This window comes from Oryza brachyantha, chromosome 1, assembly GCF_000231095.2.
Source record: "Oryza brachyantha chromosome 1, ObraRS2, whole genome shotgun sequence".
Lineage (NCBI taxonomy): Eukaryota > Viridiplantae > Streptophyta > Magnoliopsida > Poales > Poaceae > Oryza > Oryza brachyantha.
Window position 1 is genome coordinate 2,097,479 of NC_023163.2, and position 21,999 is coordinate 2,119,477.

The 21,999-nt window shown below is 45.0% G+C and overlaps 7 protein-coding genes across 7 annotated transcripts; 2 read left to right on the forward strand and 5 right to left on the reverse strand.

Moving 5' to 3' along the window:
- Positions 1-1,569: 1,569 nt before the first annotated feature.
- LOC121055000 lies at positions 1,570-2,262 on the reverse strand. The gene has a single exon (XM_040526316.1). The coding sequence runs from the start codon at positions 2,260-2,262 to the stop codon at positions 1,570-1,572; it is 693 nt and encodes a 230-aa protein (XP_040382250.1).
- A 5,021-nt stretch (positions 2,263-7,283) lies between these two features.
- On the reverse strand, positions 7,284-8,447 carry LOC102718883. The gene is made up of 2 exons (XM_015840458.2): positions 7,705-8,447; positions 7,284-7,591 (listed from the first exon to the last, which is right to left on the reverse strand). Exons 1-2 carry the CDS (start codon positions 8,410-8,412, stop codon positions 7,385-7,387), a joined length of 915 nt encoding a protein of 304 aa, XP_015695944.2. The 5' UTR covers positions 8,413-8,447; the 3' UTR covers positions 7,284-7,384.
- Positions 8,448-9,520: 1,073 nt separating this feature from the next.
- LOC102719525 (probable carboxylesterase 15) lies at positions 9,521-10,660 on the forward strand. The gene has a single exon (XM_006643704.3). It carries the CDS (start codon positions 9,566-9,568, stop codon positions 10,565-10,567), a length of 1,002 nt encoding a protein of 333 aa, XP_006643767.1. The 5' UTR covers positions 9,521-9,565; the 3' UTR covers positions 10,568-10,660.
- Positions 10,661-11,034: 374 nt separating this feature from the next.
- On the reverse strand, positions 11,035-11,920 carry LOC102719161. The gene is made up of 2 exons (XM_006645446.1): positions 11,219-11,920; positions 11,035-11,115 (listed from the first exon to the last, which is right to left on the reverse strand). The coding sequence occupies exons 1-2, from the start codon at positions 11,918-11,920 to the stop codon at positions 11,035-11,037; spliced, it is 783 nt and encodes a 260-aa protein (XP_006645509.1).
- Positions 11,921-13,172: 1,252 nt separating this feature from the next.
- Positions 13,173-16,540, reverse strand: LOC102719440. The gene is made up of 3 exons (XM_040526394.1): positions 15,902-16,540; positions 13,332-14,000; positions 13,173-13,253 (listed from the first exon to the last, which is right to left on the reverse strand). Exons 1-3 carry the CDS (start codon positions 16,538-16,540, stop codon positions 13,173-13,175), a joined length of 1,389 nt encoding a protein of 462 aa, XP_040382328.1.
- A 456-nt stretch (positions 16,541-16,996) lies between these two features.
- Positions 16,997-19,799, forward strand: LOC102719806. The gene is made up of 3 exons (XM_006643705.3): positions 16,997-17,129; positions 18,548-19,214; positions 19,343-19,799. The coding sequence occupies exons 2-3, from the start codon at positions 18,600-18,602 to the stop codon at positions 19,442-19,444; spliced, it is 717 nt and encodes a 238-aa protein (XP_006643768.1). The 5' UTR covers positions 16,997-17,129; positions 18,548-18,599; the 3' UTR covers positions 19,445-19,799.
- Positions 19,800-19,842: 43 nt separating this feature from the next.
- LOC107304494 (probable carboxylesterase 15) lies at positions 19,843-21,075 on the reverse strand. Its single transcript, XM_040526890.1, has one exon. The coding sequence runs from the start codon at positions 21,003-21,005 to the stop codon at positions 20,010-20,012; it is 996 nt and encodes a 331-aa protein (XP_040382824.1). The 5' UTR covers positions 21,006-21,075; the 3' UTR covers positions 19,843-20,009.
- Between the last annotated feature and the right edge of the window lie 924 nt (positions 21,076-21,999).

A 21,999-nucleotide genomic window follows, 5' to 3' on the forward strand; every position in this document is an offset into this window, starting at 1 on the left:
ACTAGAAAATTAAATTTATAAAGATGTGATGATGAACTTTTATGTATAAACTTTATTTTGGCAAAGAAATATATTATTTAGTAGTAGAAAAAGTGTGTTCCCATGAGTCGACAAAAAAGTCGAGGGATAAAAAAAGAAAAGAAATTAGGCTATTTCTATTTTCAAATCGATGCATTTAGGAGACCTTCATTATCATAATGAAATGTGGCTTATCGACGTACGTTAACATTCAGTACAAGCATTTTATTCGTTTTATATGGAATAGGACGTACCATTATATGACATGTATAAGTATAACTGCACTTTGTTTTTCATTGGAATGTTGATCAAAGTTTTATGTTAAATACTCATGTGAAATTAGCCATGACAGATTATGCTGAAATACTTGGTTGGATGGTTGCTTTGAGTTTCGACCTTCTTTCTGTAACAGTGACTTATGAAGTTGCATTGGTTGATTGGACATGTGCCAACTTAGCAAAAGTGGCAAAAAAAAACACTAACTACTCTCTAGTGGCATATTTATAAGGACAAATATAAAAATGATATTTAGAGTGTACAAACCTAACAGTTGTTAGTAGCATCCCGCAGGACGGGCGCCAGGATTGCGAGAGGAGATCCGGGCGATTTTTCATGATGGCGCGCAAGGATTACAGCACTGGTACCTTGATCATTGATCGTTCACCGTGACACGCTGAAGAACCGTTCATAGATACAGAAGCTGCAATGAAGCATAAGTGCATAACTGCATAACTGCATGAACTGGGCGTAGTAGCTACAACAAAAAAACAAGAAGACGACGGTCTTTGTTGCGAGAAATGCATCCCCCGCACACCCACACACGAGAAACCACCCACACACGAGAAACTGCTTATAACGTAATAGTACTTCAAACTTGCCTAGCGGATTCATGGTCAATGTAGACATATCGATTACAAAAGCATCACAAAAGTCCCACTTTATTCTAGACATATCGATCTACTAGTAGTAGTACTTCAAGCTTGCCTAGCTGATTCATGGCCAACGCAGACATATCGATCACAAAAGTCTCACTTTATCCTAGACAGATCGATCTACTAGTAGTAGTACTTTAAGCTTGCCTAGCTAATTCATGGCCAACGTAGACATATCGATCACAAAAGCATCACAAAAGTCCCACTTTATCCTAGACATATAGATCTACTAATAGCAGTACTTTCATGGCCAACGTGGGCGTCGGTGAGGACAGTCTTGGATTGCAGGGAAGCCTTGAGTATGGCCAGACCCTGCAAAACAAAATGCAACGTCACATGCCTCATGATGAGAAGAGTCGAAAGGCAGGCTTCACAGAGAGAGGCAGCAATTCAAGAGTGTACGCGTTCACCTCTGCGTAGCCGAGCTGCACGGTTTTTTTTCTAGAGAACACAGTACTCACAAAGCACACACATCCTCTCCTGAGAACGTACGCACGTAAACCCTACCCCTATGAGCACCTCTAAAGCTTGATCGGCATATCCCGGAGAGATTGACGAAGTCACCATATAGGTCTTACTGTCGACAGGTACGTCGTCTATCACTGAAAGCATAAGACCATTAAAATCCTGAAAAATTCGCTCCAACTCGCTTTCGCAGCTGCACGGTCTTCTCATGCAACGCGCCCAGGTCCTTGACGGCGAACGTGTTGAGCCGCGTGATGCTGGAGATGGACGACATGGGCGACACCGTCAGGTCGTCCATCACCGTGTACGTCACGATGCCCTGCACAAACCCTTTGGCTCTTTCATCATTGGCCTCGGCGGCGCGCGCGACTTGGCCGGCCGCCGCGGGATGCACTTCCGTCATAGCGGTCTTCATGGAGCTCCCACAGAACGGACAGGAAGTGCCGCTTGTTTCAGTCACATAGCTACGGCAGTTGCCGCCACTGTACGAGTTGGTATTGCAGCATCTGAAGAGGCTCCTCGACTTCGACTGAGCCGACGACGCCGGCGGCAAACCCAGGAGGGAGCTGTTGGAGGTGGCCGCCGGCGAGAGCACGACGGGGCGGAGGAGCTCGCCCTTGGACGCGCCGGGCTGGACGTAGGTGCCGTCGAGCTTCTCGATGCTGGCGTAGAGGTTGCTGACGCAGCCGACCATGGAGTCCTTCCCGAGCAGCTTGACGGCCGTGCCGATCGGCAGCGCGAGGAGGGAGAAGAGGAAGTCGATCACGTCCTTGCCCGCCTCCGCGAACAGCACGCGCCGAGCCTTGGTATCGATCAACAACTTCATGCTCAGCGCGGTGGACGCCATTTCGGCAAGAATCGAGCTAATTGGATGTGAGATGGAGAGGTAGTAGCGACTAGGGACGCAAGAGCCAAGACGCGCCTATTGCTGCAATTTATGGCGCGCGGTTCACGCTCTACGCTCTGTTTGGATGCTGTACTCTTTCTACAATACGGAAAAAAATTGGGTGCGCACCTCGCGCACGCGCCCGCCCGTGCACCCCTCCGCGGGATGCACTCAATTTCGTATCGTACGGTGACGGCAGAACTCTCGCCTCGGCTCATTCGCGCGGCATGTGAGGCTCGGCGGCTCGTGGCTCGTAGTAGCCGCAAGGAGACTGAATGACCGTAGTGGCTTTAACCGTTGGGTTGGGTATGTACGAATTAATTTTGTGTCTTTGGACATATTCCTTCTGTCAAAAAAAAGTCAATTCTCCATATTCCGTGTCCAACGTTTGACCATCCGTTTTATTTAAAATTTTTTTAGAAAAATAGAAAAAATTAGTCACACGTTAAGTACTATTCATATTTATCATCTAATAAAAACAAAAATATCAATTACAAAAAAATTTAAATAAGACGAAGAGTTAAAAATTGTAGGTAAAAAATGAAAAATTGGTTTATTTTGGGACGTATGAAGTATTAAGAACAAATAAAAAAATGATATTCATTCATGACAAGTTCGTTGATTGAAAACCTATAAATTTTGTACTAATATTTATGGAGACAAAAGAACCTATTTCCTCCATTCATAAATATTTAACGTCATTAATTTTTTATACACGTTTGACTATTAGTCTTATTAAAAAAATTAAAAAATACAAAGCTATATATATGTATAAAAATATATTTAACAATAAATTAAATGATATAAAAATAATTAATAATTATGTATGTTTTTGAATAAAAGGAATGATCAAACGCGTCTAAAAAACAACGACGTTAAATATTTAGGGACTGAGAGATTATTTCTTTTCATAAGGTCCCTTAACACCTAAGAGCTAGGCCGTGTTCGGCTCGAAGAGGGTAAGTTAACTTATTGAGTTATTAAAAAAATAGATTAGTACATAATTAAATAATTATTAATTATTAAAAAATATAAAATAGATTAATATGATTTTTTAAAACAACTTTCTTATAGAAAATTTTTCCAAAAAATACATCGTTTAGTAGTTTGAGAAGCGTGCGCGTGGAAAAAGAGGGGTAAGTTATCTTGTTGGGGGCAAACGAACGGGCCCTAATGATTCAATAGTCTCATTAAAATTAACTTAATAGTGGGTCCAATTTTCCCATTAATAACATATGCATGCCATATGCGTACGAGCCACATGAGGAGCGCGTGCAGCCGAGCCACCGAGCCTCACATGTCGCGCCTGAATGATTCGAGCCAAGTAGCCACGCGACTGCGCAAGGAAGTTTTGCCGTGGCCGTACGATATGAAATCCAGTGCATCACGCGGAGGGGCGCACTGGTGTGGCCGTGCGCGAGGGGCGCACCCATTTTTTCCCCCTAAAATACAGCTACTTTTACTACCCACTATTTATTTACGAATATACTTCCTCTGATAAAAAGTATTTGTTATTTAGAAAAAAACTGGTCAAATTTCTAAAATCGGGTCATCGATAATTTTTCAAATCCTTAGGGTTGTAAATTATTAAGTTACACGTCACATCCGATGTTTGGTGAAACATCGGAAGACTGTTTCGACGATTAATTAAAAAAATAATTACAGTTAGGAAACCATAATTTTAAGCCTAATTAATTCGTCATTAACATATTGAGTTATTATAGTAGTTATGACTAATCATGGATTTTGGTCTAAAAGTTTCGTCTAGAAATTCCTTTCAAACTGTGAACTTAATTATTTTTAAAATTATATTTAATGCTCTATACATATATCTATATGTATATCTGATGATTTACAGAACTAAGGGGTGTTTGTTTTACTCTCTAGTCACATCGGATGTTTAGACACTTATTTATAAATAGTAAATGCAGACTATTAATAAAATCCATCCATAATCTTGGACTAATTTACGACGAATCTAATTAGGCTAATTAATCTATTATTAGAGTATGTGATGCTACCGTGAATATTTGCTAATTATGGATTAATTAGACTTAAAAATTTTATCTCATGGATTAACTCTTATTTATAAAATTAGTTTTTAATTAGTCTATACTTAATACTTTAAATTAGTGTCTAAAATCCGACAGGATATGGGAATAAAAAGACAACCAAACAGTTAACAGGGCATTGGTTTGACCGTGTGCTGTTCACGGAGGCGGGCAAGATGAGCACGCAGTCAAGCTGCTCGGGAGTCGGGAGTCGGGGAAGGACCGACGGAGTCCATGGTCGTCTGTCGGCAACCTCAACCTGACGGCTGACGGCTGACGGCAGCTACGTGACCTACGTCCAGTCCCGTCCTTTACCTGCCCGACGCCACCCTCTGCGTAACCGATACTCCGATAGTACTACTAGTACATGGAAAATACACGGCGTTGGCAGCAGAAAAACTACTACTACTATTACTGCTACGCGATGGATGCTACTGGTCACTCCGTCATTTTTTGTTTTTGTTTTTATGTTTATAAGGCCATATTTAGTTCCTAAAAAGTTTCTTAAAAACATCACATTAAATCTTTGGATATTTAAATGAAACATTAAATATAGATTAAAAAACTAATTACACAGTTATGGAAGAAATCGCGAGACGAATTTTTTGAGACTAGTTAGGCCATAATTAGCCATAAGTGCTACAGTAACAAATATATGCTAATGATGGTATAATTAGGCTCAAAAATTCGTCTCGCAGTTTCTTGGTGAATCTGTAATTTGTTTTTTCATTTGTGTCCGAAAACACCTCCCGACATCTGGTCAAACGTCTGACGTGACATTTGTTGCAAAAAAATTTGCAATCTAAACGCACCCTAAGCTAGTGCTACTATAATTTAATTTTTTTATTTTTTAATTTATGTCTGGTTTAGTTTACAATTTTTTTCAAAAACATCACATTAAGTTTTTCGACACATATTTGAAGTATTAAACTTAGTCTAATTACAAAACAAATTTTAGATTCTGCCTGAAAACTGCGAGATGAATTTTTTAAGTCTAATTAATCTCTCATTAGCATATGTTGGTTACTGTATCACTTATGGCCAATCACGTCCTAATTAGGCTTAAAAGATCCGTCTCATGATTTCTCCTATAAATGTGTAATTAGTTTTAGTGCTCATGTATATTTAATGCTTTATTTAGGTGTCCAAAGATTTGATGTGATGTTTTTGGAGACTATACGGAGCCTTAAGGTTAATTTTAATATTTTTATCGTAATTTATTTTTTAGCTTTATTTTTTATCTATATAAACACACACATATATATATAAAAGTTTTACTTATAAATTATTTTCTATTTATAAACAGGCCAAACTGCCGCAACCTGATGACGACGACATCCCACTGTGTTGGATCGGTACTTGACGGGTTTCGGAAGACGCAGGGTGGTACTACCAAAGGGACGATTTCGGAAGACGTAGGGTGGTACTGCCAGAGGGAAGGTTTCGTGTAGGGCATCGTGAGCGTATGCACTATGCGGTCTCGCCAGGTCACGTTGGAAATTTCCCTCTAGCTACGATTGACTCATGCCCCTACAAAGCACCACGTGCCCTCTGCAAGGTAAGCTTGTGTCGTCAGGTTATTGTCAGAGAGCACAACGTGAGGTGGGGAGAATGCCACAGATCTGGACAGGCCGGCGGAGTGGACGGTGGCACCAATGAGGAGAAAGGGGAGCCGATGGAGGTAGGACATGCTCCGCCACCGTTAGGACGCGTCCTCGGGCGAGCTCCACTGCCAACACGCGCGCGTTGAGAGGCGTCGCCGCTGCCAAGATCCGCTGTGGGGAGAGCATTGCCGTTAGGACTCGACGCCACTACTGAGATCCATCGCCGAGACTCCAGATTCACCACCCCCGAGCTCTGTCGAGACGCGGTCGTCGTCGAGCTCCGCCGCAAATAAGCGGCTACCGCATGGACACCAGATCCGCCGAGGGGAAGTGGCCTCCGATGTCATTGGGACTTGCTGCCAGCAAGAGCTGCCACCGGGACAAGAGGAAGAGGGAGGCATCGGACTGAGAGACGAAGAGAGAGGAAGAGGGGCATCGGAGATAATTAAAAAAGGAGTTTGTGTAGTTCCCACCGAAGACACCATATATCCTGAGGAGAGTGTTTTTATTCTACGTGACAACTTTTTTTTTTAAGACTACTTCATCGAGTAGTTTTCATAGTGCATGCTCTGGTGTACAGGATGACGGAGGACCTCACCGTGTTGCCCATGTCGTCCATTTCCAGCATCACGCTGCTTTACACGTTCACGGTGAAGAACCTGGGCAAGCTGCAAGAGAAGCCCGTGCAGCTCGGTACACTGAGGTGAACTCATGCATGCACACTTTCGCGGCTCTTCCATGTTTGCCATTTCCTTTTTTTTATAAACTTATGTATTTTATTTAACTAAGTTCAAGCTAGTATCATAAATGCATATAGCATAATTTATTGATGTAACCAGTTTTGCACAAAGGACCATCTGGAAAGAGTCAATTACAAATAAATGCAACATTCTGTAGAAAATGGCCTAAAGAAAAGACCCACCTCTCTATACGTTAGCGTAGTTCTTTGTTTTTCCGTCAGGTTTCCGCTAGGGTTTTCTGTGGTCTAGGTTTCCCACTTTGCATCGTCTGTGAAACCAATGGATCTTTACATCGTCTGCGAAACTAATTGATTGCCGTTTTATTTTCTGGCTTTTGCTTATACTTGTAAGTTAATTTTTGAATTTGTATATTTAAAGTTAAAGTTAATTTTGAGGTTTTTTTATCGTATTTATTTTTAGCTTGGCTTTAAGCTTGTTATGAAGACATATATAAAAGTTTTATTCGTAAATTATTTTTTATTTACAAATATACATTTTAGCTTTGTTCTTGAAAAATCCAAAAAATGACACTAATAATTATTAAAAGACAATGCTAGAAAATAAACTTTGATGAAAATCCCCAAAATAATTTCAATTTTAAAGTTGAAATTTTTAAATTTTAGCTTCATAGGTCTAAACGAAAAGACAGGGGTGCCGGTAGATCCTTTTGTTTTGACATAAATCGGAGCTAGACTGAAAAATTCTGTGGCATCGGCGGCGCGCTATTCCCATTCTGGCCGGCGGCGTCTTTCTTCTCGATAGGTGCACGGGTGTCGACGTTCTTCTCGCCGCACCTATGGTGCTTGTCGCCGGCGCGCGCCCTCTTCTTCCTGTTCAGGAAGACATCCGTCAGGACGGTCTTGGACTGCAACGGTGCCTTCAGAATCTCCAAACCCTGCAAATTCGCAGCAGCAAATCAATTAAAACAAGTAAATTTCGATGTGATCGTCAATCAACAAAGCAAGAAATTTTTTTTTGATCGGATAGAATTTGTCCACGGTGAATAACCTCTTGGTAGCCGATCTTGACCGTCTTCTCCTCGAGCGCGGAGAGGTCCTCGACGCCGAGCTTGCCGAGCAACGCGATGCTTGATATGGTCGACATGGGCATGAAGGTGAGGTCGTCCATGACGGTGTACTTCACCATGTCCCGCACGAACCCTTTGCCACCCTGCGCGGCGGCGTGGCAGGCCGAGCACCGGCTGCCCGTTTCGGACGTCGAGGTCCCCGTGGCGAACTGCGGGACGGCTGCCTTCAGAGACGGCTTGGGAATCGGCCGCTCGAAGAATGGACATGGGTCGCCCGGGTGCCAGGGCGGCGGCGGCGAGTGCGACGACGGAGACACGAGCGGCCGCTGCTGCGGCTGGACGAGAGACGGGAAGCCTCCGGCGGTGGCGCCGAGGCAGGGGTGCGCCGGCGCCGGGTTGAGCAGCGCGTCGCGCGCCCCGGCGCTCTGCATGTACGCGGCGTCCATCCTCCGCACGCTGGCGTACACGTTCGCGACGCCGGCGAGCGCGTTCTCGCCCGCGAGCAGCTTCACCACGGCGCCGACGGGCATGGCCAGCAGCCCGACGAGGAAGTCGACGACGTCCTTGCCGGCCTCGGCGAAGAGGACGACCTGGGCCTCCTTGGCGACGAGCAGCTTGATGGTCGGCGTCGTGGACGCCGCGGCGTCCGCGGAAGCCGGCGAGGACGGCATGCCGGCGGCGTTGCCCATGTTGGTGCAGAACCTGAACTTCAACACAACGCGCGAGTGAGTAAAAGTGTAAAACCCTTGCAGGATCAGATCGATTTGTAAAATTGTAAACTTGTTAAGTCGAGCAAATTCGCCGGAATCTATGGAGAGTGGAACCGACTGGTGCGGGATTGCCATTTGCCAAACAATCCGATCGACTCAACGGCAATTTCGATCTTTTCGTGCATTTGATTGTTAGTTTTCCTTTGTCTGTTCCTTTCATGACTTCATCACGATATCTCTTAGCAAGTTTCAAGTAGAAATGAAAAAAAAGTGTCCATCTTGTTTGTCTATGGCCATAGATTAGGCCTCGTTTAATTCCCAAAAGTTTTTAGGACTTTTAGAAGAGAGTCACGTCGGTACGTACGATCATACATTTAAAGTATTAAATATAAACTAGTTATAAAATAAATTTCTGATTTCACCTAAAAATCAGAGACTAATATTTTGAGTCTAATATCCATTATTAGCACATGTTGGTTGATGTGACACTTATAACTAATCATATATTAATTAGACTAGAAAGATTCGTCTCACGATTTCTTCCACAACTATATAATTAGTTTAATTTTCATATATATTTAATGTTCTGTACATGTTTAAAGATTCAAATGTGATGTTTTAACTAGATCGGATTATCGATTGCTAAAAAGAAATCACGACTTGGCTGCTCGCAGATCCCAACAATCTATCTGGCGCGGTCTCTCAATAAACCCAGGTGGTGGGAACTTGCGTCCAGACTCCCACACTCACATGCAAAAAGACAAAAAAAATTCCAGCTGCACGTGTCACGTGCTAGAGAAAATATCGATTACTACCGCTTAAAATAAGATTATTTTTTAGTTTTTAATATAATGTTTTGGCTTTTATTTTATTTGAAATTTTTTTAATTTATATTTTTATATTACTAGATAATAAAACATGCATACTATATTATGCGTGAGTAATTTTTTTTAAATTTTTATATAAATTTTTTAAATAAGACGAACCGTCGGAAAAAAATTAAGTTATTAGGGACACACTTACCGAAGTCAACGACCTTATCTGATCAGTCGTTTCTAACGATATCACAAGCGCACAAACCATTCCGCTCGTTCATCACGCAGAACAAATCTCACGACCTTCGTCGAGCACCATGTCCGGCGACATGGCGCCGCACGTCGTGGAAGACTTCTCTGGCGTCGTCCAGCTCCTCAGCGACGGCACCGTCGTCCGCGGCGACGGCGCCGCCCTCCTCCCGTCGCTGGAACCGAACCACGACGTCCCTGGCGTCCAGTGGAAGGACGTCGTGTACGACGCGGCGCACGGCCTCAGGGTCCGCGTGTACAGGCCCACCGTCGGCGATGGAGGTAAGCTTCCCGTGCTTGTCTACTTCCATGGCGGTGGCTACTGCATCGGCGCCGTCGAGGAGCCCAACTTCCACACCTTCTGCCTCCGCGCCGCCAGCGAGCTCCCGGCCCTCGTGCTCTCCGTCCAGTACCGCCTCGCCCCCGAGCACCGCCTCCCCGCGGCCATCGACGACGGTGCGGCTTTCTTCTCCTGGATAAGCGGCCAGGCCGCGCTCGGCGCGGGCGCGGATCCATGGCTCGCTGAGTCAGCCGACTTCGCACGGACGTTCGTCTCCGGCGTGTCGGCCGGCGCCAACTTGGCCCACCACGTCACGGTTCGCCTCGCCTCGGGGCAACCCGTGGTCGACCCGGTGCGCGTCGCCGGGTACGTCCTCATCGACGCGTTCTTCGCCGGGGTCGAGCGCACGGCGTCGGAGGCCAGCCCGCCGGCCAACGTCTCCCTGACCGTCGAGATGGCCGACCAGCTGTGGCGCATGTCGCTGCCGGTGGGGGCGACCAGGGACCACCCGGTGGCGAACCCGTTCGGCCCGGACAGCCCCAGCCTGGCGCTGGTCGCGCTCCCGCCGGCGCTCGTCGTGGCGCCCGGGGGCGACGTGCTCTACGACCGCGTGGTGGACTACGCGGCGAGGCTGAAGGAGATGGGGAAATCGGTCGAGCTCGCGGAGTTCGAGGGAGAGCAGCATGGCTTCTCTGTCCTCCAACCGTGGAGCCCAGCGTCCAGCGAGTTCATCCGAGTCCTCAAGCAGTTCATGGAAAAGACGGCACGCCCAGGCCCAGCTCAGATTTGAAAAGGACAAGCGATTTACTTATATTTAAACATTTGTATTTTTGTTTGGGTCAAAGGCTGTAATAGCACAATGTCTTATTTACTGGTAATTTTATTGTTTGAATGACAATGATATAATCATTTCATCCAACTATTTTTAAAGCTACTCCATGCTTATATTGATGCCATGGCTATTATTCTTTGACAGTCTTACCAAAAGGTACAATGGAAAACAGATCTATGGCCTGCCTCATTATAATAATATTTTTATATAAAATTTAGTAGCTATTAATATAAGTTTAGTAAAATTTCTCTTAACCGAATAAACCAGATATCCCATACAAGATAAAGTTAACCCATAACAGAAGCAAAGCTGAAACATGATACTCCTTGTTGCTAGCATTGCAACAATTTAACTCACGGGCTACGCTTGCTCGCATGACCAAATTATTCAACACATATATATATGACGATATGAAGCTTGCCTACCTAGCAAGCAGGTTTCAGGCCGATGAAAACGTCAGTGAGGACAGTCTTGGATTGCAGCGAAGCCTTGAGAATCGCCAGACCCTGCAGGAAAAAAACAAAAAAAAAATATACCGCATGAAACAAAGCGAAACAAAGAAACCAGCAAGCCATGTGTGCGATGAATTCATGAACACAATCACCTCACCTCAGTGTAGCCGAGCTGCACGGTCTTCTCCTTGAGCGCGCCCAGGTCCTTCACCGCGAACCTGTTGAGCAGCGTGATGCTGGAGATGGACGACATGGGCGACACCGTCAGATCGTCCATCACCGTGTACGTCACCACGCCCTGCACGAAACCCTTCGACGACCCTCCTCCTCCTCCCACCGCTCCGGCAACGTTCTGCGTGCCCTGCTCCGGGGCGCCTGCGACATAGCCGCACGCCGTTTTCATCTCGTTTTGGCAGTTAGGACACCTGGTGCCGCTGGCTTCCGTCACGTAGGTCCTGCAGCTGCTGGAGTTGTTACAGTTGTAGCTGTTGCATCTGAAGAAGCTCTTTGGCTGCGCAGAGGACGGAGGAGCCGGCAAGCGGAAGACGGAGCTGTTGGAGCTGGCCGCCGGCGAGAGCACGGCGGGGCTGAGCAGCGCGTCCTTGGCGACGTCGGCCTGGACGTAGGTGTCGTCGAGCTGCTCGAAGCTGGCGTAGAGGTTGCCGACGCTGCCGACCATGGAGCCCTTCCCGAGCAGCTTGACGGCCGTGGCGACCGGCAGCCCGAGGAGGGAGAAGAGGAAGTCGACGACGTTCTTGCGGGCCTCGGCGTACAGCACGCGCTGCGCCTTCGTGTCCACCAACAGCGTCATGCTCAGACCGCTACTCGCTTCTCCTCCGCAGGGTGTGTCCGAAGCCATTTTAGCAACAGTTTGTAGTAGTGGCCTGTGCCGTGTGACGTGCACTCTAGCAGAATATATAGCGAAGAAACGAGCAGACAATTAAGGCGTCACGGGGAAGGCAAACCGTTCATTTTGAACTTTAAGATAATCCTCAATGCAAGTTTTATAGACATGATTATCTAAAGTGACATATCATCTAAAAAGTTTAAAACTAGGATAAAACACCCATCTCTCAATGCATAGCTTCATCTATTGTTGTTTCCTAGGTTACATGCAAGACACAAACTGTCTAGGTTAGAAGGTTTCATCTCCCATGAAGCTCATTTCATCTCTCTCTTCATTAATATTTTATCACATCATTAAAAATGTCTACATGACACCCTATGATTGTCTATGAAACACCCATTGAGATTGGCCTAATTCCAAATAGATCAATGCCGTTTACTCCATTCGCATGCAAATCCTTTTTGCGCACTGCCTCGAGTCCTTAATACCGATCGGTTCAGCTTAATACATATCTGTTCAGCTTCGTCACGGAAATTAAACCCGAAGCATCATGCGTGCTGGCATATACATCCATCGAAAATTTTGCATCTAAAAGCTAAAAGCAAGCGCAACAGGGTGACACATGCTTATGTTTATAAGCCAAAAACTAAAAATTAAAATTGATTTTGGATTTTCTTCATCACAGTTTGTATGCAAAGAACTCATATGCAAAAAAATTGCCCATAAATTACTTTTTAGTGATTGATAAGCAATTTCACTTATGTGTTATTTCAGCAACACAATAACATCGATAAACAAAATATAAGAGTTTCTAACTTGGATTTATAAAGAGTTAGAAAATGGAGTAGAGAAAAAAAAAGTGAACTGCAGAATGACTTTATACTCATAAAAAGGAGCACTCATGGTGGTGGTAGGTGGTGAATCAACTAAGATCCTCTGTAGACTGTAGTATTCCTCCTGCTGTACTAATCACTTACAAGAGTCCACTTGTTAGTAAACAGTACTGCAGAGAATAGACGTCCGTGGTGAAGTATCATCCATCCCATCACAATTCTCCTTTTTTTTCTGAAAAAAAATGAATGTGGGCAACATAACACTACAACAATCATAATTCATGGAGTTCCCAAATACACTAATTTAAGGAGTTCCAAAGCACGATAGATTGACAAACAAATAAAAAGGCACTCGTGGCCGGACAGGGACATGCAACACATAAACGATCTAACAAAAGCAACAGGGATCCCACGTTCTTCCCGCTTGACGGTCAGGCCTTACGCTTCTTGCCAAGGAAGACATCGGTGAGCACCGTCTCCGACTGCAGCGACGCCTTCAGCATCGCCAAACCCTGCAGTAGTGTAGTACCAAATGGTTAAACAAATTAATATGTATTGCGTATTACTGTCACATATACTGAAATCGTTACCTCGGTGTAGCCGATCTGCATGATCTTCTCCTGGAGAGAGCCGAGGTCAGTGACGCCGAAGGAGTTGAGCAGAGTGATGCCCGAGATGGTGGACACGGGCGCCACCTTGAGGTCATCCATGACCGTGTAAGTCGCCACCGCCAGCACAAAACCAGTGGCTGCAACTGCAGATGGCGCTAGCGATGCAACGACGCCGATGGATGGCACCACGAGCTTCATCACAGCCGTCATCTTGCCCGAGCACGCTGTAACCTTACAAGGCAAGCCAGAAACCTTGGCAGCATAGTTGTCGCACCGGTCGTAAGCTTGCGTGCTGCACCGGTAAACCACGGTGGCAGGCGCCGCCGCCGTCTCCGGCAGCTGGAGGAGCTTGCCGCATTTGAATCCACCGGACGGCGCCAGCAGCACGTTCCTGGCGTCGGCGGAGCGTAGGTAGGTGGCGTCGAGCTCCTCGACGCTGGCGTACAGCTTGCCGATGGAGCCGACCATGGAGTCCTTGGAGAGAACCCTGATGACGGTGCCGACGGGCAAGGTGAGGAGGGAGAAGAGGAAGTCGACGACGTCCTTGCCGGCCTCCGCGTACAGCACGCGCTGCGCCTTGGTGTCCACCAGCAGCTTCATGGTCAGCGCGCCACTCGGCTTCGTGGTCTTTGTCTCCGTTGACACAAGCTGTGTGTGCAATGGAATGGCTTGCTAGCTGCGTGTGCAAATGTGCAATAGATGCAGTGATATATATAGGTGGTGTTTACATTGAGAAAATTTTTGAGAGAAGTGTCACATTAAATGTTTGACTGTATGTTGGAAGGGGTTTTTGACACGAATAGAAAAACGAATTTCACGGCTAGCCTAGAAACCGCGAGACGGATCTTTTGAGCCTAATTAATCTGTCATTAGCACATATTAGTTACTGTAGCACTTATGGCTAATCATAAGCTAATTAGCCTCAAAAGATTCGTCTTAAGATTTCTTTCATAACTGTGTAATTAGTTTTTTGGTTCATCTATATTTAATGCTTTATTTATGTGTCCAAAAATTTAATGTGATGTTTTTAGAAAAAAAAATTTGGAAACTAAACATGCCTGAGATTTGGGTGCAAAATTGCAGTTCCAATGCGAGCATGCAGACGGTGGAAACTGTTTCCGCACTGCTCGATGGCCACAAATCCACGATGGTTCAGCTCGCATCCCACACCCCGAAGCATCATGCGTGCATGCAACTACCGGCGCATGGATATAGGTGAGGTGTCTTGAAATAATGAAATGAAACCGGCTCATATACACGTACGTGCAGGCACAGCGGTCCGGAAGATTTTAGGCCATTGTCGTTCTCAGTGGCACATTTCATTTTACAGCTAGTGTGACACGTCAGTGTTTTAATTTAGTTTTGTTACATGAAATGAAAGGACGTCAAGTTTAATTTTGTTATGTGAAGTGAAAGAGTATTTCTTAGTGATCTCTTTAGTTTTATAGATTTCATAGACAATTAAATTCCTCCCTAAGAATAATTCCTGCATGAGCATGAGAGCAATTACAAGTATTCTATTTTCCTTTTTCAGGATTAGAAAGAACGATGGAGAGGAAGGAGTCAAGGTTAAATCCATGAATCCCTGAAATCCACTTCACACGTGCAAAATTGGTAATTTTACTAATCCTTCGAAGGTAGCTCACGTTACCATATTTCAATATTTCATATGTATCTTTATATATTAGTATAAATTTTTACACTGAAAAATTATATCTCGAGATTCTCTCTCCGGGACCATAAAATTTTCTGGCTAGATATAGGTGTCTACAATGACTTGCAAATACTTATGCATTTTAAGTAAGAATTTATAAAATCATCCACAAAGTTGCTTTCAATACGAATTTAGTTTATGGATGTATTAGTGAATAGTCATGAAAAAAATTCAACAAAATTAACAAGATGGATTAATATAAGATATATTACTCCATAAACATTCAAGTTCAAATTCAAATTCAGTTTCTAGTACTGGTTACATAAAACAAATTAAACTAAAACTAGTGTGCATACATTTATAATTAATTTTGTTATTTTTGTTACAGCTTAGAAGTCAATTTTGAAGTTACATATTTGTGAAGGGAAATACCTCATATTAATCTAATATTGATAAATTGTTTCAAATTTTATAATAATTATTTAAGTGTCATACAAGAAATTAGTGGATATACAACCGAAAAATACTTTCCCTATACAAACTTCATCGTAAGTAAAACATGCATTGTTCGGTGAACTTTAGAACTTTAAAACGAAAATACTGGGAAGATACAAAATGGGCTCGACCATGACCACATTAAGTTCAGAGAAGAAGCTAAAATAAACTGTTTCATAATCTTGTCATATCGCCCCAGATCAGCATAGGATCGGAGGACGTCGGTGAGCAGGCGGCCTCGCTCAAAGGAAGACGTCGGTGAGCACTGTCTTAGACTGCAAGGACGCCTTCAGCACAGCCAAACCCTACGCATCAAAACTCGTTCTCGTTAATCAAAATTTCAGAGTTTAAAACCAATCAAGCCAAACAATGTACCATCATCAAGTTAATTATGGAGTACTTCATTGTAGCCGACCTCGACGATCTTCTGTTTCAGTCCCCTGATGTCCATCACGCCAAGGGCGACGAGCGCGGCAATGGCGGAGACGGTGGACGACGGAGAGACGGTGAGATCGTCCATCACGGTGTAGGTCACCGTGCCGGCCGGAACGTGGCCCTTGCAGCTTGCCTCGTCAGACGCCGCCGGTGCCGTCCTCGCGCTCTTGGCGCCGCCGGGGACATCGTCCGGCTCAACAAGGCGCACCAGGGATGTCATCTTGCTCCTGCACACCGGGCACGGCGTGGCGTTCACCTTCGTCACGAAGTTGCGGCAGCTCCCCGAGCAGGCAAAGCACCGGTAAAGGGCGCCGGCGCCGTTCTTGGCCGTAGAGGAAGAGGCGGCGTCCGGCGAGTCCAGCCGGAGTACCGTGGACGCGAGAAGCGCGGCCTTGACGTCCCCGCGGTACGCGTAGCCTTCGCCGAGATTCTCGACGCTGCCGTAGAGGTTGCCGACGGAGCCGACCATGGCGCCGGCGGTGAGGAGCTTGGTGACCCGGCGAGCGGGAGGGCCAGGAGGGAGAGGAGGAAGTCGACGACGTCCGTCCTTGCTGCCCTCGGCGTACAGCACGCGCTGCGCCTTGGTGTCGACGAGCAGCTTCATGGTTAATGTTAGAGTACTAGCATTAGCGTTAGGCGTTTCTTCAGCCATCGATAGAAAATTTTAATTAGCTACCAACTTGAGAATCCAGAAGGTTGAGTTGCAGCGAGATTTATACGAAAAAGAGTAGAATGGTTTAACGGGGAAGCTGATACGATGGAGATCATGTTGCCATCGTGCATGTCGCCTCGTTTCCTGGACTACTGCACTCATCTTTTCACGCTCAAATGTGGTTATGTTTAAAAACCAAAATTTAAAATTTTAATTTAGAGTTGATTTTAAGATTCTTTTATTATAATTTATTTTTCAGTATTTTATTTTTATTTTAAATTATTAATACATGTACATAAAATTTATTTATAAATTATTTTTATTTATAAATTTACGGTTAGCCAAAAGATCGCCCCACTGGTAGTGCCGTAGTGGTAGGGTGGATCGTGGAGACCTTAATTGGGCGGCCCATTTACACCAACAAAGGAAGCAAACCTACCCGTGCACACCGACTCATCGTCTTCGTCGCCGCCTCCTCCTGCTCCTCCTCCCCGTAGTCGTAGGAGAACGGCGAGGTCGCCGGCGGCAGCGGCAATCCACTGTGAGCGACTTCTTTTCCGTCCACAGTGCTCTACATTCTCCTCTTACCCAGCGTACTGCTCCATCTCCGTATTTTTTGGTTTCCTCGCGCGCGATGGGCCCGCCCTAGCTGATTTTGTTCGTTTCTTCTCTTTGAGGGATGGTCGCCGTCGTCGTTGATTTATTTTCCTTGGTTGGTTGTTGATTCTCCTAAAAAAAGTTATCTGATCGGGTTTTGAGTGTGGTTTGGGGCTGCTGGGAATTGGGGCTGCAGTAATCTGTCAAGGGGAACTGGTGATGGAGTGATGCATCTGTTAAGGACAATAAAACAATAGATTTCATGCTTTACAAGATTGGAGTATAGTGAATGAGTTGCAAGCAGCTGCGGATGCCACCATTCATAGCAAACAAAATGTTATTTGTGAATTGAGCATTCTAGAATAATGGACTTTGCTAACTGTATATATATTCGTATGTTCATAAGAATTATATTTACCCCGCATTTTGAAGGTTTTTAGGGGCCATCCATGTCTTAAATCATGATGAGTAATTTCTAGTCTTGAATACAAAGTAATACTTGATTTGTTTTAGGTACACTCGAATTGAATCACAGAAAAAATGACATACAAACCTGATCTAACGTTTTTCATTTTGTTACCGTTACATAACATTTTGCAGTTGATATGATCCATTAATCTGTGTATAGTGATTAACCGTCCTGTTAGTTTGCCTGGAAGAGCATTTATAAATTGTGTTTTATGCTGTTCTGTTTTCTGCTTTGCCAAATGTCAAATGAGTTACTCAGAAAAGCAGATTGAGATTACTAGCTTGCACTGAATCCATTCTTCCATGCCACCATTTTGATAGATGAAGATGAAATACTATCTGATTATTTGGTAGCTTTTTAATGGTGTAAACGACGAAATTAACTACTACAAATTAGAAAAACCACTTTAGAAATGTGAGATGATGAACTTCTATATAGAAACATTTTGCAAAACATGCACCATTTTGCCGTTCGAAAACGTGCAGTCAAACCAAGAAAAAAGCTGTGCAAAATACACATCCTTAGTCTTCCATGTCACCATTTGGGAAAGATTAACGTAGTGCTCTACTGTTACTTAATTTGAAATTGTGTTATATGCATCATGGCTTGCTACCTTACTTCACCGGTAAAGCTGTATATTTGTATTCCTCATGCTTAGGACATCATTTTTGCTTACTTTTGAGCACCGAACAGCTGTCAACCTAACTAGAAAATTTATTTGGATTACAGTCTGGATCAAGTTTTTACTTTTATCTTCTTTAAATTTCTCTATTCAGCTAATTGCTTGCATAGCTTTCCATTATGTGCTAGCGTGTTATGTGTTCTTTACATTTGGACTGAAACTATAGTTATTGAAAGCCCATATAATTTTCTTTTGCTGGTGATTGGAGCAGCAATCAATCAACTCCCAAGAAATCTAAACAATTTTGATAGAAGGGGAGAATCATGGCTACCAATGAATTATCAATCAAGCTCTTGATTGATACCAAGGCTCACAAAGTCTGCTTTGCCGAGGCTGGTAGTGATGTCGTAGAGTTCCTCTCCACCCTCCTTTGTCTGCCAATGAGCACCATCATCAGCTTGCTCACCAAGGAGCGTATGGTTGGCAGCATGGGGAATGTGCTTGATAGTGTGGAGAAGCTGGATGCCAAGTATGTCATCTCAAGCCAGAGCAAGGAACGCTACCTCAGCCCGACGGTTGCCCCAACCTCTCTCTGTCCATTGCAGGAGCTGCTCGATTCAGAGTTAAATGCCAACGTCGGCTTCTTCACATGTGAAGGAAGAGCGACTAGCAGCAGCTACACTCAGGCTCGCTTTCCCTGTGGGTATTTTTCTGTAAACAAAGGCAGCGTATGCCCTACTTGCTTCACTCAAATGAACACGGCGATTACACATGTCAAAACCGTTGGGTTTGCTGTTGGGACAGCCACATACACTGTCAAGGATGATCTCTCAATGACTCCAGCGTCCAGCGTGTCAAGCATCAGCCTTCTTGCACAGTGCGGTGTCAAGGACTTGAGCACGCTGCAGGAAAGGACTGTGAATATTCACAAGGGAGAGGTTTGTGCTGTACTACTGTGTACATTTCTATCACTTTGAGTGAAGAGAAAAACTAAAGTCGTTTTTCTTAGTTCCCATGATGGTTGATGATTCTTCTCTTTTTTTTTCTTTTTGGTGTTGAAATGTAGGCACTGGAGATACTCCTTGCTTCCCTGAAGTCCAAGACCGTGCTTACTGATGTGTTTCTTCAGAAGAGAAAAGTTGGTTGTAAGAAGGAGCCCTCTGCTTAGTTATGGAGCCTGAGCAGTTTTACCAGGCATCACATGTGAAAATCACCACCACTTGTTAACTGTTATTATTCTGAGAGTAGATTTCTGTAGGTCTTTAGCGTAAAACATCACTTTGCATTGCTTATTTCATCCATTTAGTAAAACTAGTCCTCAAAACAGTTGGCCTATACTAGTTTGGTGCTCTCTCCATTGCATAATACAAGATCTAGTTGGCCTAAAGACGGACGGAGTATTAACGTTGGCAGAACAATTCGATCGTTGGTTTAGACTTTAGAGTTATATTATCAGTAGGAAGAATATTTTATTACAAGTAGTTAATATGATAATATAAAGAAGTTTTTATTTATTGGTTTATAAAAATAAGCGGTCTTCTAGTATAAGTAGATAAGTAGAGAGCATTTACAAGACACATGTATTCATAGACGTTTGTGAATCGTGGAGTACTTATTTTAACAAGCTTCGCGGTTCGCGCAGATAATGGCATGGATCGTCTACTTGCCATGACAGAATCAGAGTTGTACAAACACAAGTAAAACGAAAGATGCCATCTTTACTTGGATTTGGATCATTCGTCTTCGCGTGTAAATCGATTCATGACTCCGATCAACTCGTTGGCAGCCTCGCTCCATGGCTGCAGAGACAAGAACAGGTGCTTCTCATCCTCGAAGACGGTGAGCTTCACCGGCTTGTCCATCTCCTTCAGCCTTGCCGCGTACTGCACGGTGCGGTCATGGAGGATGTCGCGCCCGGCCACCACGACGAGCACCGGCGGGAAGGCAACCGGCGCTAGGCTGGGGCTGTCCGGGCCGAACGGGTTCGCCACCGGATGGTCCCTCGTCGCCCCCTCCGGCAGCGACAGCCGCCACAGCTTGTCGGACATCTCGGACGTGAAGAACGCGCCGGCCGGTGGCTCTGCCTCCGACGCGGCGCGCTCGACGCCGCCGAAGTAGGGCGTCAGCATCATGTACCCGGCGACGCGCACCGGTTCGACGGTGAGTTGGCCCGAGCCGATCTGCACCGCCAGGTGATGGGCCATGTTCCCGCCGGCCGACTCGCCGGCGACGAACACGCGGGCGAAGTCGGCTGATTCGGCGAGCCAGGAATCGGCGGCCGGTCCGGACACGGCCTGGCCACGCAGCCAGGACAAGACGGCCGCGCCGTCGTCGATGGCGGCCGGGAGGCGGTGCTCGGGGCCGAGTCGGTAGTCGGCGGAGAGCACGACTGCGCGGAGCTCCCACGCGAGGCGTTGGCAGCAGCAGTGGAAGCTGGGCTTCTCGAACGTGCCAAGGCAGTAGCCGCCGCCGTGGAAGCACACGAGCACCGGCAGCCTCTCGGCGTCGCCGGGAGCGGTGGGCGGCCGGTACATCCGTAGCTTGAGCCCGCGCGTGGCATCGTACACGAGGTCCTTCCACTGGACTCCCGGAACGTCGGGGAAGTGCTCCGGCGGCTGCAGGGCGGCGGCGGCGTCATCGGAGCGGATGACGGTGCCGTCGCTGAGGAGCCGGATGACGCCGCGATAGTCCTCGACGACGTGCGGCGCCGGCGTGGTGTGCCCGGACATGGTGCTCGATCGACTGCCTTTTCAACACACGGCAGAGACGGGTTCTAACTTCTAAACGATGGCTGGTTACTTCAGTGGCCAGCGTTTAGTGCTAATTAAACACAAGTGATACGCTTATGTAGACACAGATTGTCTGATTGATAAATTAGTTAATCTGCAGACACGAAGCTTCCTAATCCATGACCTTGACCAAAGTTGCAGTTGACAGCACTATTGATATCGGCACGATCTTATAAACTAAAATCTAAATTTTAAAATCTAAATTTAGAGTTATGATTTCTCTATCATAGATTATTTCTTATAGTTTTTTTTTATAGAAAACACTTATATCAAAGTTTACACGTCACTTTTTCAATCGTTAATAAGAAGGTTCGATGATGCTTTTGAACCGCCAAACAAGAGGCTTTTGGAGGAAGCTGTTGAGGTCGTCGTTGAAGCCGTCGCAATAGGTGGCCGAAGGCATCGGAAAGAGCTTGTGTGAGGTGACTTCGTCTGACTCGCAGACAGCGATGGTTACGTGGTCCATATGTTAACTATATTATAGGGAAAGTAAAGTTAAAAATCCTAATCCGGAGACATATTTGACTTTTTAAGATCAATTGTATTTATATTTATAAGCTAAAATTTAAATTTATAATCTTAAATATATAGTTGATTTTGGGTTTTTTCATCGAAGTTTATTTTTCAGCAGTGGATTTTAGATCGTTAAGAATACGCCTATAAAAATTTTATTCATAAATTATTATTTATTTACAAATATGTTGTTTGGTTAGGACATGACATCATTAAAAAGCCAAACAATCGACTCCTCTGATGTTCGTTAGGCAGTCGATACATGGTATCATGGACATCAATGAAGTCATGTACCCTGTCTTTCGCTTATGCTTATGTTTACAAGTCAAAATTTAATTTTTAAATTTTAAATTTAAAGTTGATTTTGAGTTTTTTTACCAAAGTTTATTTTCTAGTCGTAGCTTTTAGATAGCTAAGAATA

Bases quoted from the DNA above. Each gene is read 5' to 3' on its own strand.
- LOC102719806 (XM_006643705.3), top strand. From the start codon at position 18,600: ATGGCTACCAATGAATTATCAATCAAGCTCTTGATTGATACCAAGGCT. The intron at 19,215-19,342 runs GTTTGTGCTGTA...GTTGAAATGTAG, and splicing joins TGAATATTCACAAGGGAGAG to GCACTGGAGATACTCCTTGC.
- LOC121055000 (XM_040526316.1), bottom strand. From the start codon at position 2,262: ATGGCGTCCACCGCGCTGAGCATGAAGTTGTTGATCGATACCAAGGCT.
- LOC102719440 (XM_040526394.1), bottom strand. From the start codon at position 16,540: ATGAAGCTGCTCGTCGACACCAAGGCGCAGCGCGTGCTGTACGCCGAG. The intron at 14,001-15,901 runs GTACTCCATAAT...TTGCACACACAG, and splicing joins TCGAGGTCGGCTACAATGAA to CTTGTGTCAACGGAGACAAA. The intron at 13,254-13,331 runs GTAACGATTTCA...ACACTACTGCAG, and splicing joins TGCAGATCGGCTACACCGAG to GGTTTGGCGATGCTGAAGGC.
- LOC107304494 (XM_040526890.1), bottom strand. From the start codon at position 21,005: ATGTCCGGGCACACCACGCCGGCGCCGCACGTCGTCGAGGACTATCGC.
- LOC102719161 (XM_006645446.1), bottom strand. From the start codon at position 11,920: ATGGCTTCGGACACACCCTGCGGAGGAGAAGCGAGTAGCGGTCTGAGC. The intron at 11,116-11,218 runs GTGAGGTGATTG...TTTTTCCTGCAG, and splicing joins TGCAGCTCGGCTACACTGAG to GGTCTGGCGATTCTCAAGGC.
- LOC102718883 (XM_015840458.2), bottom strand. From the start codon at position 8,412: ATGGGCAACGCCGCCGGCATGCCGTCCTCGCCGGCTTCCGCGGACGCC. The intron at 7,592-7,704 runs GTTATTCACCGT...GCGAATTTGCAG, and splicing joins TCAAGATCGGCTACCAAGAG to GGTTTGGAGATTCTGAAGGC.
- LOC102719525 (XM_006643704.3), top strand. From the start codon at position 9,566: ATGTCCGGCGACATGGCGCCGCACGTCGTGGAAGACTTCTCTGGCGTC.